General features: G+C 38.5%; 1 protein-coding gene across 1 annotated transcript in view; it reads right to left on the minus strand.

Annotated features, from left to right (window-relative positions):
- PHF21B (PHD finger protein 21B) overlaps positions 1-13,571 on the minus strand; it is a 61,074-nt gene that overhangs the window by 21,700 nt on the left and 25,803 nt on the right. The window contains exons 3-4 of the mRNA XM_048933959.1: positions 6,226-6,576; positions 3,941-4,063 (exon numbers count right to left, since the gene is read on the minus strand). Coding sequence (XP_048789916.1) covers positions 3,941-4,063; positions 6,226-6,576 — 474 coding nt within the window. The remainder of the gene's footprint in view (positions 1-3,940; positions 4,064-6,225; positions 6,577-13,571) is intronic.

The raw sequence follows: 13,571 nt of genomic DNA on the forward strand, positions 1-13,571 counted from the left end.
GCTGAATCAGAAATTCCTTTTTGTCCATTCTGTTTTCTTAAATGGAAAACTGAAATTCTGCTATGTAGTTCCTAGCCCAAACTGAATTGAACTCTTGGTTTCTAGTCAGAACCAGCATAACACAAAGCCTCCTTTCTGTGCTGTTCTGAACAGCCTTGTTGGGCATGTTACACAGGTGGTATTTTCACCAGGTGCTATTCCACAGCAGAGATGATCTAACTTGAAAACCCAAGCTATTAGGAGCACAGGCAAGCTAAACTCACAATCCAACTATGGCAAAAAACTCAAAGATCATTGGAGGATTTAATCATCATGCTCACCCAAAATAAAATGAATAGATTTAGGTTGAATTAACTGGAATGTTTAAGTAGCACAAGGTCAAAACGTTCTGTTTCAACCAGAGAAATGTCAGAAAAACACATTTCAACAGTCCCAAGTCAAAATTTGACCATCTTGTTGATGAAAAGTACAATGATTCAACTTTCAACCCAGGATAAAATCAACTAGTAAGTCACTTTCATGCATCAGTATAAGGGAGCACATTCTCATTTTGGAAATGAAGGATCTAGCTAAGGAGTGGGTTCTTCAAAAATTAGAGGGTGAGGACTGGATATCCATACTGTTCTTCCATCTATGAAAATATCTACATTCAGGAGATGAACTAACAAAGCCATAGAGGAATACTGTCATTCCATGATCCCCTAGTATGTAATTCCTCCTGTAGATTAAATAAAAGACAATTTAAAACCTAATCACCAGCAATTTAGATGGGATGCATGCTATATTTCTGCCTTCCATAACTCTGGTAATGACAAGCACATGTACATATGCATGTCACACCCTGATTTCATTAATGCTCACTCCTTACATGTCTAAAACACCAGCTACACACAGTGGGGATTCCACATGTGAAGGGAAAGATGAATATTTGATCTGAGACCCACTGTGAAGATCTGAGAAGAAAATTTGTCAATTGAGTAGAATTACAAGCTTCTCTTCACCCCTACTGAAAGTAACTTTGTGGCAGGATATGTCAGCACTCTGAACAGAAGTGATAGCAACGTTTCAATACAGAATTAGAGTGTTGAAATGGTTAATGTGAAATTGTATTTTCCCAATGGAGCATAGATTGTCTATCTTACCCAAAGATCAGGCTGTAAAGGGAGCATGTATTTTCTGACATCTAAACTAACATTATTTGTGTACAGGAACGCTTGCTAAACAATTTTCTCTCTTTATACTAACAATATTCAAATATATATCTAATTAAAAGTAATGACAGCATACTTGCTTAACATACGAAGAGCTTTCATAAATGGACTTGATAATTATCTCACTATTAAAGAAAGGAAGCATTAGCTTTTATAGTTGTTTGAAAGATGGATTCTTTTTAAAGGATTCAGTAAAAGCTGCATTCATTTTAACAAGCATATTATATTAACAGCATCTTTAAAATGGGTTTTGCTATTTCATGCTCATGCAGCCCATTGGCTTAAATTCAAAATACTGCTTCCACTGCAGAGCTTTGCTTTCAAGTACCACAGAGTAATGGCAACGCAATGCTGTTTTTTCTCTGCGCAGGAATCCACTAAACTGATCCTTTAGTTTTTTCAGCTTTTTAATCACTAGCATTTAGTCCAAAATAGCAATGAGTATCTCTTTGTCCTTGTTAGATAGAATTAAAATCACCGTTAGCTAAACAACCAGCATTTCTGGCATTAATTTTTCTTTTAAATAAAAAAATCCTAGAAATCTACCAGAAATGTAACATTTTACTGACACACAAAATGAAATGCAAAATGTTTTGTGCAATTCTGACCGTCTCTTTCTGTACTAAACTCAGTAAAACAACAACAACCACACACTAATGACACAAAAATAACAGATGAACTGCTCCCTAGCATAATTCCTTAATTTCTAGCTGGGGTCGGCTTCCCAGCAGAAAGTTCAAGGCAAGAACAAAAGACAGCCAGCATCCTCAATCTCTTGTTTGTTTAGGAACTCAGGAATTGCAGATGGAACTCCTGGCTACTGGAAGGCCTGGTTATTTCTGGATTATTTATTTTGAATTTTAAATGCAATTTGTTCAATCCCAGTCTCTCACAACAGACATTTATATTGAGACATACTTGAGTTCCTGCCTCAGTTTTGTGCTTTGAAGACAAAGGTGTGGAGAGAAATGCCTAGATTGCTTGTTTTCCTTAAGAAAAGATCACAGCATCTTTGTTACTCTTTGTCTCAAATTTAATCATCTGTTAAACAGCCATGACTGCTTTTAGAAATATGCAGTATTATGTCTTTTCACAAAGCAAAACAAAGATTTTTACAAAACCATTTCATTTGATAATTGCGTGTTCTATTTATGTCATTACATGTGTTTACACTAATTATGTTGTTAGCTCTAATTACACTAATTGCTCAAATACATTATAATCAACTAAAGTTTACTTTCAAAGAACAAAAGAAAGTAACTCTAGACCTACATATTTATGACTCTAAAACAAATCTAAGAAAAGAAAAAAAAAAAAGTCATACTTAAGGGCATGGCTTCAGCATCCTACCAGAAAAATGTGCTTGCTGAGGCCTCCTGTATGTACTATAGGAACAGCGATCTTGGTTACAAAAAGGCAACCAAAGAGACCATTGACACCAGGACATACTTGTTAGCAGTTTAACAGAAAGCTCATTACATTTAAAAATGCTATATACCAACATGTGTCAGGTGGTCTCTTCCTGCATCCCTCTGGAAGATATTTGCTCAATATACTTTTGCAGGGGATAAGTTACGGGCAAAGAAAAGATGAAGCTTTTCCTAGAATTCTTTTTCAAGCAGAATCTACCCACCAGGTAGATTCTGCTTGAATTTTTCTGCCCAGCAGGTGCTGCACAATAATAATAATTTGGAAACACTTCTCTAAAGAAAATAGATTCATGTGGTCCCATCATTCAGTGACAATGAAGATTCATACAAAAAGTCAGATTTTAAGCTGGGGAGATTTCGTAAGTGTTGTTCAGCAGGGCTTCTGCATAAAGCTGTGACATTCCAGGCCAGAAGTCACAATATTTATTCCTTAACAGTCTTTTAAGTATACAAGCCTCTCAAAATGGCAAAATGAACTACCACTCACACTGCTCACATAACATTAAAAACTTACATTGCAATAGTCCTCTTATACCTACAGCTCCAAGGATGCCTTCTTGCTACAAGCATATTAGACTAACAAGGTTAGGATGTCATGTGATCTGAGCATTTCAACATCAGAAGTAAATTCAGCTTGCATAATTTCTCAAATTGCCTCAGAAGTACACACAATCTAATTTGAATATATCTAGTAAAACCAAAATGCCTGTTAAACATAGTCTCCATTTCTACATCTTCTGATTTGTATTTTTCATTTACATAGTAAATATAGTTCATGAAAGAGTTTTAACCCTATAGCCTGCTTTTTATTCAGAGAGAGAACATGCACGTCGGATGGCAAGCACGCAGCAAATGCAAGGAAATATGTTGCTACGTGCAATCTAGAGATTGTAAATTCATTACAAAGAGAACAAACACATAAAAGATCAGCTTACAGAAAGAAATATTAATTTGATCTCATATACAGCCTGTAAAGCTGGCATTAGTTATTTGCTAGCATAAAATAAAATATTATCAGCTTGTATATGTCTTTTAGAAGAAATACAACTATATTCATACAAGGTGCCTGGATCATTGTAAGACCTACAATTCTTACATTCTGTGACAATGGAAGATTTGAATGATGCAAACCAAAATTGTCAGAGCAGCTCTCTTGGGCAGGAATCACTCCATTTGCAATGAATCACAAGCACAAATACAGTAATTATATATGCATGTAGAAAAGTGTTTAGAAATGGTCTCTAGAATTCAACCATACTGTAACACATTTATTACAATAATAATAATAAAATAAATCACCTCTGGATTTTCCTCCTTTTTCTTTTTGGTAGCAGGGGGTCCCTGAGCTGACTCTTCAGGAGGTTTCTTTGTCTCCACTTTACTTTCTGTCTGGGTTTGGACTTGAGGCTGAATAATGATAACCTAAAAGACAACATACAAATAAAAGAACAGAATTCACTACACGAAACTGGAATTTTCTGCCTAAAACTTGATTCTTCACGGAATGGTTAGTTGATACCTATGTATATAATAAATGCAAATCACAAGTCAGTAGTATCAAGAACTAGATACCTAGCTTAGGTCTCTAAATCTCTACTAAACTTTCCACAAATTAATCTTTATAGATGCATCATAAACTAGCAGCAGCCTAAGGGAGCCATTTGACATGAACATCTCTGCAAATCAGGACACTGTATTCAGAGGGATACTGAAGATGTTTTAGTGGCCTAAATTTACTATCCAGGTTGTCAGTGATTCTAAATTGTTTCCTTTAATTCACTTCACATACACATAGAAGAGATGGAACTACTACACATTCAAAGTAATAGCCTGACCTCAGTCATCTCAGTGTTATTTTAGAGTAAGTACACATGGAGTGGAGGGAAGGTGCTCCTCAGTAACACTGTTGTAACTGAGATCAGAGTTGAGTCCTTAGTATTTATAGATTATGAGTGGTGGACATCCAGTTTTGCATAAACAAAGTAAAATATACTTTTAAAATTAGAATTAATTGAGTTTTAGAACCTTTGCTATAGGAATTACTACACAGATTTCTTGTGCATGCATCTAATACTGTCTGATTTACTACATAAAGATTCACAGTTACAAATAACATTACCTCACAAGGCATTAAATTAAAAGAAAAGAAAGACAATTTTTGATGCCAGAACTACACATGTGACTTTACACCCATAATCAAAGCTTCATAGAGGAGTATGGAAGTTTCCCAAGGTCACCTTCTTGATGAAAGCTATTGGATTTCAACATGGAGTCTCTTCCATCTAATTGCTAACCTTCAACCAATTTATTTAACTGTCATATATGAGTACTTGATTTCCACTCAGTTACTCTAAAAGACTCAATAGCGTGAAAAGGTATTTTTTTTAACCAGTAGCTAGTTTGAGAAAGAAAAACAAATAATTTTAGAGAAGTATGGAAGAGATGCTTAGTTTTATTTATTCACAAACCATACTGCATCCTGTATTCTTTGTTAGTTCTGTATGAGAACCTGTGCTGCCAATAATATCCAGAGCAGCAGGATCCTAGCAGCAAATTGCAATGAATGTCTGCTGGTTATATTGGCAGACTTTATTGAATCTATTTCTGGGACACGAGTGGTGAAGTTCTTGTATTTCAAAGCTGAAAAACTGTACAAACAGGAAACAATAAATTTATAACTTGATTTTTTCCTACTGATCTGTTGATCAGTTTTGAAAGTCTGATCTCTCATTTCATTCGGCTTGCCCCTGGAAAAGTAGAAGGGAATGCTTGGTTATTTGATACACTCCCCTGAGACCAGTTGATATAACTGATATCACCATATAATTGAAGAAGGAGTCCATAGGACATTTGAACCTGCACAGAAATCAGAAATATTAATAAGAAATGGTTTAAGAAAAGGGAAGATCATAATGTCAAGTTACATACTGATGCATTTTAATCCCACTAAAAACAAGCTATTTACACTGATAAATGTTTACTGGCATCCATGTGTCCTGCTAAGGATTTTCTCATTGCTTTCTGAATATTTCCTTTCTCAGAAACCACTGGCACTATTCCATACAGAGCTGTGCAGGACGAGGGGGACAGGCACTTACTGGAAAGAGTCCAATTACAGGCTATCAATAAACTCAAGCAGTTCCATGAGGAAAGGCTGAAACAGCGGGCCTTGTCAGCCTGGAGAAGAGGACGCTTCAGGGTATCTATTCAACATGTACAAATCCATGAAGAGAAGGTAGACAGAAGAAGGAAGTGGGCTCTTCTCAATGGTGTCCAGTGCCAGAATCAGAGCCAATGGGCACAAATTGGAGCAGAGGAGGTTCCCTCTGAATACCAGGAAGCAATTCTCTGCTGTGCAAGTGTCAGAGCATTGGCACAGGCTGCCCAGAGGTTGTGAAGTCTCCTCAGAAATCTCCAGAAGCCACATGGATGTGGTCCTGAGCACACTGCTCACGGTGTCCCCGCTTGAGCTGGGACGCAGCAGAAATCCCTTCCCACCTCAGTGATTCTGTGAACATCCTGCTCACATCTGCATCATAATTCCCTTGTTTGGCAACTTGAAGGCAGCACGAAACTGAACCTACCTTGCTATCGGTGCTGATGAGGAGTGGCTGCACTTTGATGCTGTCATTGACCACAGAGACAGTAGCGCTGGTGCTGATAGGGGCTGCATTGCTGGGGGAGGTGGAGATGATGGCGTAGGCCACACCGGCACTGCTCAGAGGCGATGAGAGAGGGGTAGGATCGGTGACGCTCTGTGCCTGGCTGTTAGGCGTCTCTACATGGCTGACGGTGTTGTTGGCAGTGGGGAGGGCAGGGCTGGGATTTTTGATGCTGACGACGGTCGCCTTTTGGAAGGTTGGAGGCTGCTTGGATGGTTGGTCTCTGCATGGGGAAATAGGGAGGCTGTCTGGAATCAGGGTCTTTGGCCTAACCTGAAAAAAAAATTAGATGTTATTGGGCATAATCCAACATATGGGATAAACTCTGCCCATAGACTAAAATTGTGTTAGCCATGCAACAAGAGCATCTACAAAAACGTAACACTGCAACTCCAGGTTGACAGCTATTCATTTGCCTGTAATTGTATTCCCTCCACTCCTCAACTGAGCCACTCTGTAGTCCCTAACTCATTGCAATGCTGAACAAGAAGGGAGTAAAAAGTCAGTCCCACCCTTTTATTAGCACACATCCATACAAGTTACTTGAGCCACATTTGGTTCTCAGTAAGGATGTTCCATCCAAAGCAGAAAGGGAGAAAAAAAAATGCCCACAACTGCTGAACTTAATATTTTGTTCCTGTAAGTAAAGAGTTGATTCACTGTTGTGGGTGAGCACAGAAGGCACTTCCACGGATGGAGGGGAAGCCATTTGCCAGTGTTTGTGCAGGCTGCACCTTTATGTGGAGTAATTAATGTCAGCCTGTCAACAGGGCTCTGACTGAACAACGTGGTAACTACAGTTCTAGAATTGAAAATAAATAATTTAAACTGCTTCACATGAAGTTAACTTCACTCCTGGCTTATTCGTTAACATGGCCACATAAAGCAGCTGGCTCCTTGTGTGCTTATTTCATCCTGTCACTTCTCGCACCCTCCATACTGTGAAACAAAATGACAAGCTGCAGCAGACAGGCACTGGAAACAGCTGCCTGTGCCCTTCCAGTTCTGCTGCATCCATCCTCCAGCCTTAGTACACCACTGAATGAAAAGACAGGGATGTACTGATGTAGGGAAAATCACCTCTCAGGGCTGGCCATCAGCCTCTGTCAAGGAGGAGCCATACCCATCTCTCAAGAAGAATACTTGCGACATATGTATTTCAGCTCTTTGTGTTTCAGTAGCTTAGCCCTCAGTTACCACTTGGTCCTAAATTCAATGAACAGTACAAATACGCATCAGAATTACAGTCCATCTTAGGGGTGTATGAACTACAAGCAATTAAGGCAAATGGAAAGTGAAAAAGTAAGTCGAGCCAGGCTGGAGGCCATGCCCAAGGTGTGGCAACAGATAAGCAACAAAGCTGGAAGCCAGGATGTTCACTCACAGCTTTGGATTGACACTGGAAGGACTTTCAGATGCAAAATGTCTCAAAACTACACTAAACTAGGACAAACCACACTCAAGATATTCTGACAAGAACCCAATTTTTTTTTTTCTTCTATTTTTCCTCTGTTCAGTGAGTTCAGATTCACACATTTAACATAGGGATTACTTAATTTACTTAGTTAAGATACCAGACATATCTTGTCCAAGATATTTTAGACAGGAGTTTATATTTAACTTCATAATGACAACTTGGTAATGATCTAATTTTCAAAAGCAATGCCCAGAGGTTTGGTTTAAAACCATCCTCACTCAGGCATTTCACAAAACTAATGCTTCTTACATGAAAAACCGCCAGTGCAATCGCAGCATGAAGCAGAGACAGACACTTAATGCACCTTGTTCATGTCTGGATCAGTCAATTACACAAGCAGATATTGTAATATCTATTTTTACACTTTCATAACAATACCATTTTCCCTCCTATACCTTATGTAAGTCTCTCATATGTAAGCCTTTAACAAGCTGTTCAAGCCCATGTGCTCAGAGACACGTTCACAGAAATAGTGCCATTATTCAGAAGAAGTCTGAGACGCTTGGCAAAATACAGTTAAAATGTATTCTCTCAGCCAAAAAAAAATCGAAATTTAATTCTAAGCTGTCTGGCAAACTTCTAAATGTTTCTATTTCTTCTTCAATGTTTTTTAATTGTAAATTAATGCAACACCAGTTACCAGCAGAAATATTGCAAGCACACAAACAGATAAGCTCACATACACAGAGGGTGAGAGAGAGAAAATAAATAGTAGCTCTCAGATCAAAGACTCGATGTAGCAGTCCCTGAGAAATAATCAAGTCTGAAAACAAATCGTCTCAATAGTTTTTTTAGCCAAAAACTGTCAGGCAGTCTATATAGATCTACTGTTATCTGTCACTGTCACTTGCATGTTTACATTTAATCAAAAGTCTACTGAAAATTAAGTTCCTATATATACTCTAACTCTATAGCTATCTTTTCTACACCATTACCTATATATATATTGATGAGTGTAATACTTCAACAGATTTTATACAGGCTTTTTATGCAATTATGCAAATTCTGCAAGTTGTGGATGTCTGCATATGACTTTCCTATATAATCAGATCTTCCTGCCCACTTATGCAGACTTCATATTTCAAAGTAACTTATTCCCTAAAAAGGTCTGTGTATTGATGTATCCAATACAATTTCTCAGTGGTACAGCACAAGAATCCAAGCTACTCTATGAGACTATGAAGAAGATAAGCTGGGCATTTTCTGCCACCTTGTGATACAAAGAAGGTATAGCGCTCTTCCTATTCCAAGGCTCCGCAAATTCTCTGACAAATTCATAGTTGTGAAAGCACACTTATTACAGAGCAATTAAGAGTTGATATCGGGAAAGTTTAAGGTGCTCCTAGCACAAATTAAAGCAAAAATAAGTTAAAGTTTAAACAGTATTTCTTTCCACAGCCCACAGACATGGATCCAAAAAAAGAAAACATGCGTAGAAACCCTTTCCTATCCACAGTGCTCTAACACCTATGAATCGTAGCACTGAGTGTTAAGTGTTCAGTAGTGCTAATGGGAAGATCTCTAACAGAGTTCACATTATCTGCTACAGTAATAAGAATAAACTGTGTCAATTGGGAAGAAAAAAGATAAAGAGTGAGCTAACAGATTCCTTCCCTGCACTGCAAAGCAGTCGTCTAAGAGTCACCAAGGAACAGGAGAAAATATAGGAGCAGAGTATGGACTGTCTTTTACATACAAGATGATGAAAATCCTCTTCCACTGCAAGTAGCACAGGTTGCATGGTACCAGCCCCCACCAGACGTCATGGCAAATAAAAGGGGCCTAAGTTTGGAAGAGGAGAAGGGAAGAGGAAGAGTAACAGACAGCATGTGTGTCACAAAGAGAAACTGCAACTGTTTCTCCTGTAGCTCAACACTTCCTCTCCTCAAATATCTTTCATTTAACTTCTGACAGCTGTCAAAACAGAATGTGATACTACCAGGGCTATAAATGTAGTAGAGGAAGAGCTGATGCTTGAATACAGTGATTTCACAATGTCACGTTGTTCTCAAGTTTGCTCAATAACCTCGATAACAACAACATTTTATTTTAGACAGCATTATTCAGACAACCATGGTATTTCTCAAGTAACCTGCAAGAGAAGATATTTCCAGACCTGGGAATTCATTAGGTGGCTTTTCAGACCAGCAAAAAACAGGGAGCCAGATTCAGTGAGAGATGCAGAGTGCTCTTTTGTTCAGCAACCTCTAATTTCATGTATTTAAAGAGTTTGAGATCAGAAGGGAATCAACTCTTGTGACTAGCATGCCTTCTTGAGCATCCCATATCATTAAACTCCATCTAGATGCCCCTATGTGAAGCCAAAGGCTTCCATTACACTGAAACATCATTCCAGTTCTCAAGTGCAGAAATTGTTGCATACCACAGAGGTGCACGTATGGCTAAGTGGCTGCAGTGGCAGAGCCTGATATGCGTCACCACTGACAGAATCAACTGTGATTATGGGCAATCTATGTCCTATCAGGTAAACCACTCCTGTGCTGTAGTAAAGAAAAAGGTAAAAAAGAAAAACCCTTACAAAACAAGCCCTCAAGACCCAACCCAAGCAAGTATGGGGGAGATGAGAATGAAAACACAATTATTCCCATCTCTGTGGGCAATGATATGTAGTCCTTTAGGACGGGACTTAATGAGAATTGTTATCTCTGTGCAGATCTGCAGGTTCTCTGAGAATTCTGGCAAATACATTGTCTTCGTGGCCCAGTGAGAAAGAAAAGATATCAAGAGAACTTCAATTACAAAAACCAAAAGAGATCATCATGATCCTCCAAGTCACAAAATGGCCATACAATTTATCCCAGAAACTGAAGTTTTATTTTAACAGAAAATATGGAGGACTTCTTAATGATGAATTCATCGTCAGCCCCAAAAACTTCTAATATTTTATCATGCTTGCAAGTGGCATTTTATTGCAAGGTTGAATTTTGCCTAAGTTCAGCCTCCAGTCCTGGATGTTGCTATAGCTTTGTCAGCAGCACTGAAAAGCCCTCCCCCTTCCCAGTACTAGATATAAGCTGGATCGTGCTCAGCATCAATCAGCCCTTCATACTGGCAGGGGCGATATGTATGAGAGCAAATTTTTCAGCTCAACGCAATATCACATTGCCTTTGAGAGAAAGACCATTATTCACACTTTATTTTCACTTCACCCTTGTACTCGGAGCTTAAAAACAAAAACTCAAAATGTATTTGGCACAATTCATATGTCACAGAGGCAAAGTGCTGGGAGCAGCAGACAGAGCTTTCATTCTTGAAAAGCTTTAGAGGATCACACAGAAAACATTAGCTATGGCTGATAAAATGATTGCAATATGGGGTAATTATAACCTTCACCAGAATGAACAGATGCACAGTGACTTCAGTAAAGCTATATCTATTTATGTCAGCTGAGGACTGACTTTCTCCATCTTTTTTTTAAATCAATAAAAATTGGGCAGAAAAACAGGTTCTTCATAACTTCACAGTAATGACATACCCTAACATCCAGCAGCCCCAAATAAAAGCATTTCTACTTTTATTGATTTTTAGTATCTTTCTTGATTAGCTTCTGTTGTCGTCAGATTGGTCTGATCACAGTCAAAATAAACACAGATTATTTTCTTGCCACAGTGGCAAGATTCAAAAACACAAGTGACTGCAGATCCACATGGACTTTTCTTCCTTCCCACTGATGGAGCCTCACAAAAACAAAGTTTTATCTTCAGTGTGTACTATGAAAAAATGCTGAGCAAGATGACTCTGCTCAATGAACCCCACCCCCACAAAATATCAGACTTTCTTTAATGTCTTCATCTGTCCCTGAGATAGGAGAAGAATTGTATGAAATGAAGGGTGAAACTCAAGCAAGTTCTGCAGCCCACATTTCCAATCCTTGCTGCTCTGGAAAGGCTGAAACAGGGAAGAAGTCTTTTTCTTCACTGAAATCAACAGAAATTCTTGTTGGCCAGAACCACAGTTAGCACCTGAGAATGAAACTTAGTCTCTCATTCTACCTGCCATGCAAATGAAGAATCATTCTGTTACATTTTGACTTTCTTTTTTTTTTTTCCAAATCATATGCTCTACACTGGATATTTTCCTCTGGATCACACACCTACTGTTTTTTGGTATTTCAACTTGTTAGTCGTGGATAGACAACTTTAGTGACAAGGGGACACCCAGGTAACATAGTTAACCCAGGTTAATGAAAGTATTTCATCTCATTTTTTTTTTCTCCTTCAGCCTTGCTTGATGCTACAGAAAGAGAAACTGAGAGCGTTGTTTGTGCTGGAATCTGCCAACTCTGCTTTCTGCAGATGTCGGTGGGAGGCAGTCAGGTGGGAGTTCTTTATTAAAAACATTATCAGCATTTCAAACACAAACTGCATTTTCACAGGAACTTAACCGACTTTTGCTAATGAAACCCACATTTTCTCCTCAATTATACTGACTGTATTTTCTAGTTTGGCATTGGAGCTATTGAGATGATGATTCATAAAGTAGCTCTTATCCATTTACAAAGGGGAAAACTACTATTAAACCAGCAAATTTAAATCAATATAATTTAAAAAAAAATTAACAAGTACGGGTTGAAGTTGACAAGGATTTCTGCTTTTTCCTTCTGCACAGTGATCCTGTTCTTGAATATACAGTTATCTGTGTGCCTCTGAGAAAAGAATGTAATCCTTATTGTTTAGGATTACAATAGAAATATAAAAGCTAGACTGTGATTAAACACACCAGTCAATAACTCACTTCTATTTCTACTCTCTTCAGTATTACAAGCCAGCTTGCTTCTCTCTCAGATACTCATCTGTGATTAACTTGCTTTAATTTATCTACAAGGTGTCCATGAAGACTTTAGGCACAACCCAGTGAACATCTGTCCACTTTCTTCCTATCCTTATACATTTAGGGTTGGGCTCTGGACCATCCCACACAGCTGCGTTTCCCTAAGTGACATTCTGGTGTCACTTTAAAGATGGGAATGTCACAGTGTAATGTTGCCCATCACATTAAAATCTTTTTGTGATTCTAGATAATAATGGCACGTTATAATAATCTGACCAGCCCTGACTTGTCAAAACCAAAAAAACTTTATCTGGAGAAGCATGAGACTTTAACAGTGGAGAAGGCACAATGTTGAATGTTAGAACTGCTTCAATCTTTCCTGGAGGTTGTATGGATATTTTTGGTTCTTATTTGCAGACTATCGTGGAGATCGGTCTTTTCCAGATTCTTTTCAAAATGCTCATGACACTGGTTAGCTCTGAAGAAGTCAAGGACAAGTAACATCCAGTTCTTCTCCTTCACAACTACCACAGATCGGTTCCCTCATAATGAACAGAAAATCAGATAGAGAAAACAGAGGGAGGTATTTTGGAAAGCTTGTATCTGGGTACAGCCCATTTTGCTTCATGTACATACTCATCTTTTTCCAGCAAACTGGATTTCTTGCCAGGGCCAACTGCCAGCACAGTCTCATCTACAAGGAACAGTTATAATCATAGCACCTTATTCACATCTTCTTCCATCTTGGCTGCACTAGAGCAATGCAAAATACCTAGCATGAAGCACTCTGTATGCTCCAGAAAACCCATGATTCTATCAGCAACGCAGCCTGCCTATCAGACCTATCCATGAGCAGGTCACCAAGATTCCCACAAATTCCCATGTTTTCATCATGAGGGTGCTCAAGCACTGGAGCAGACTTCCTATAGAGGTGGTTGGTGCCCATGTCTGTCAGTGTTCAAGGAGTATTTTAACAATGCCCTCAAAAACATACTTTGAC

This window comes from Lagopus muta, chromosome 1, assembly GCF_023343835.1.
Source record: "Lagopus muta isolate bLagMut1 chromosome 1, bLagMut1 primary, whole genome shotgun sequence".
Lineage (NCBI taxonomy): Eukaryota > Metazoa > Chordata > Aves > Galliformes > Phasianidae > Lagopus > Lagopus muta.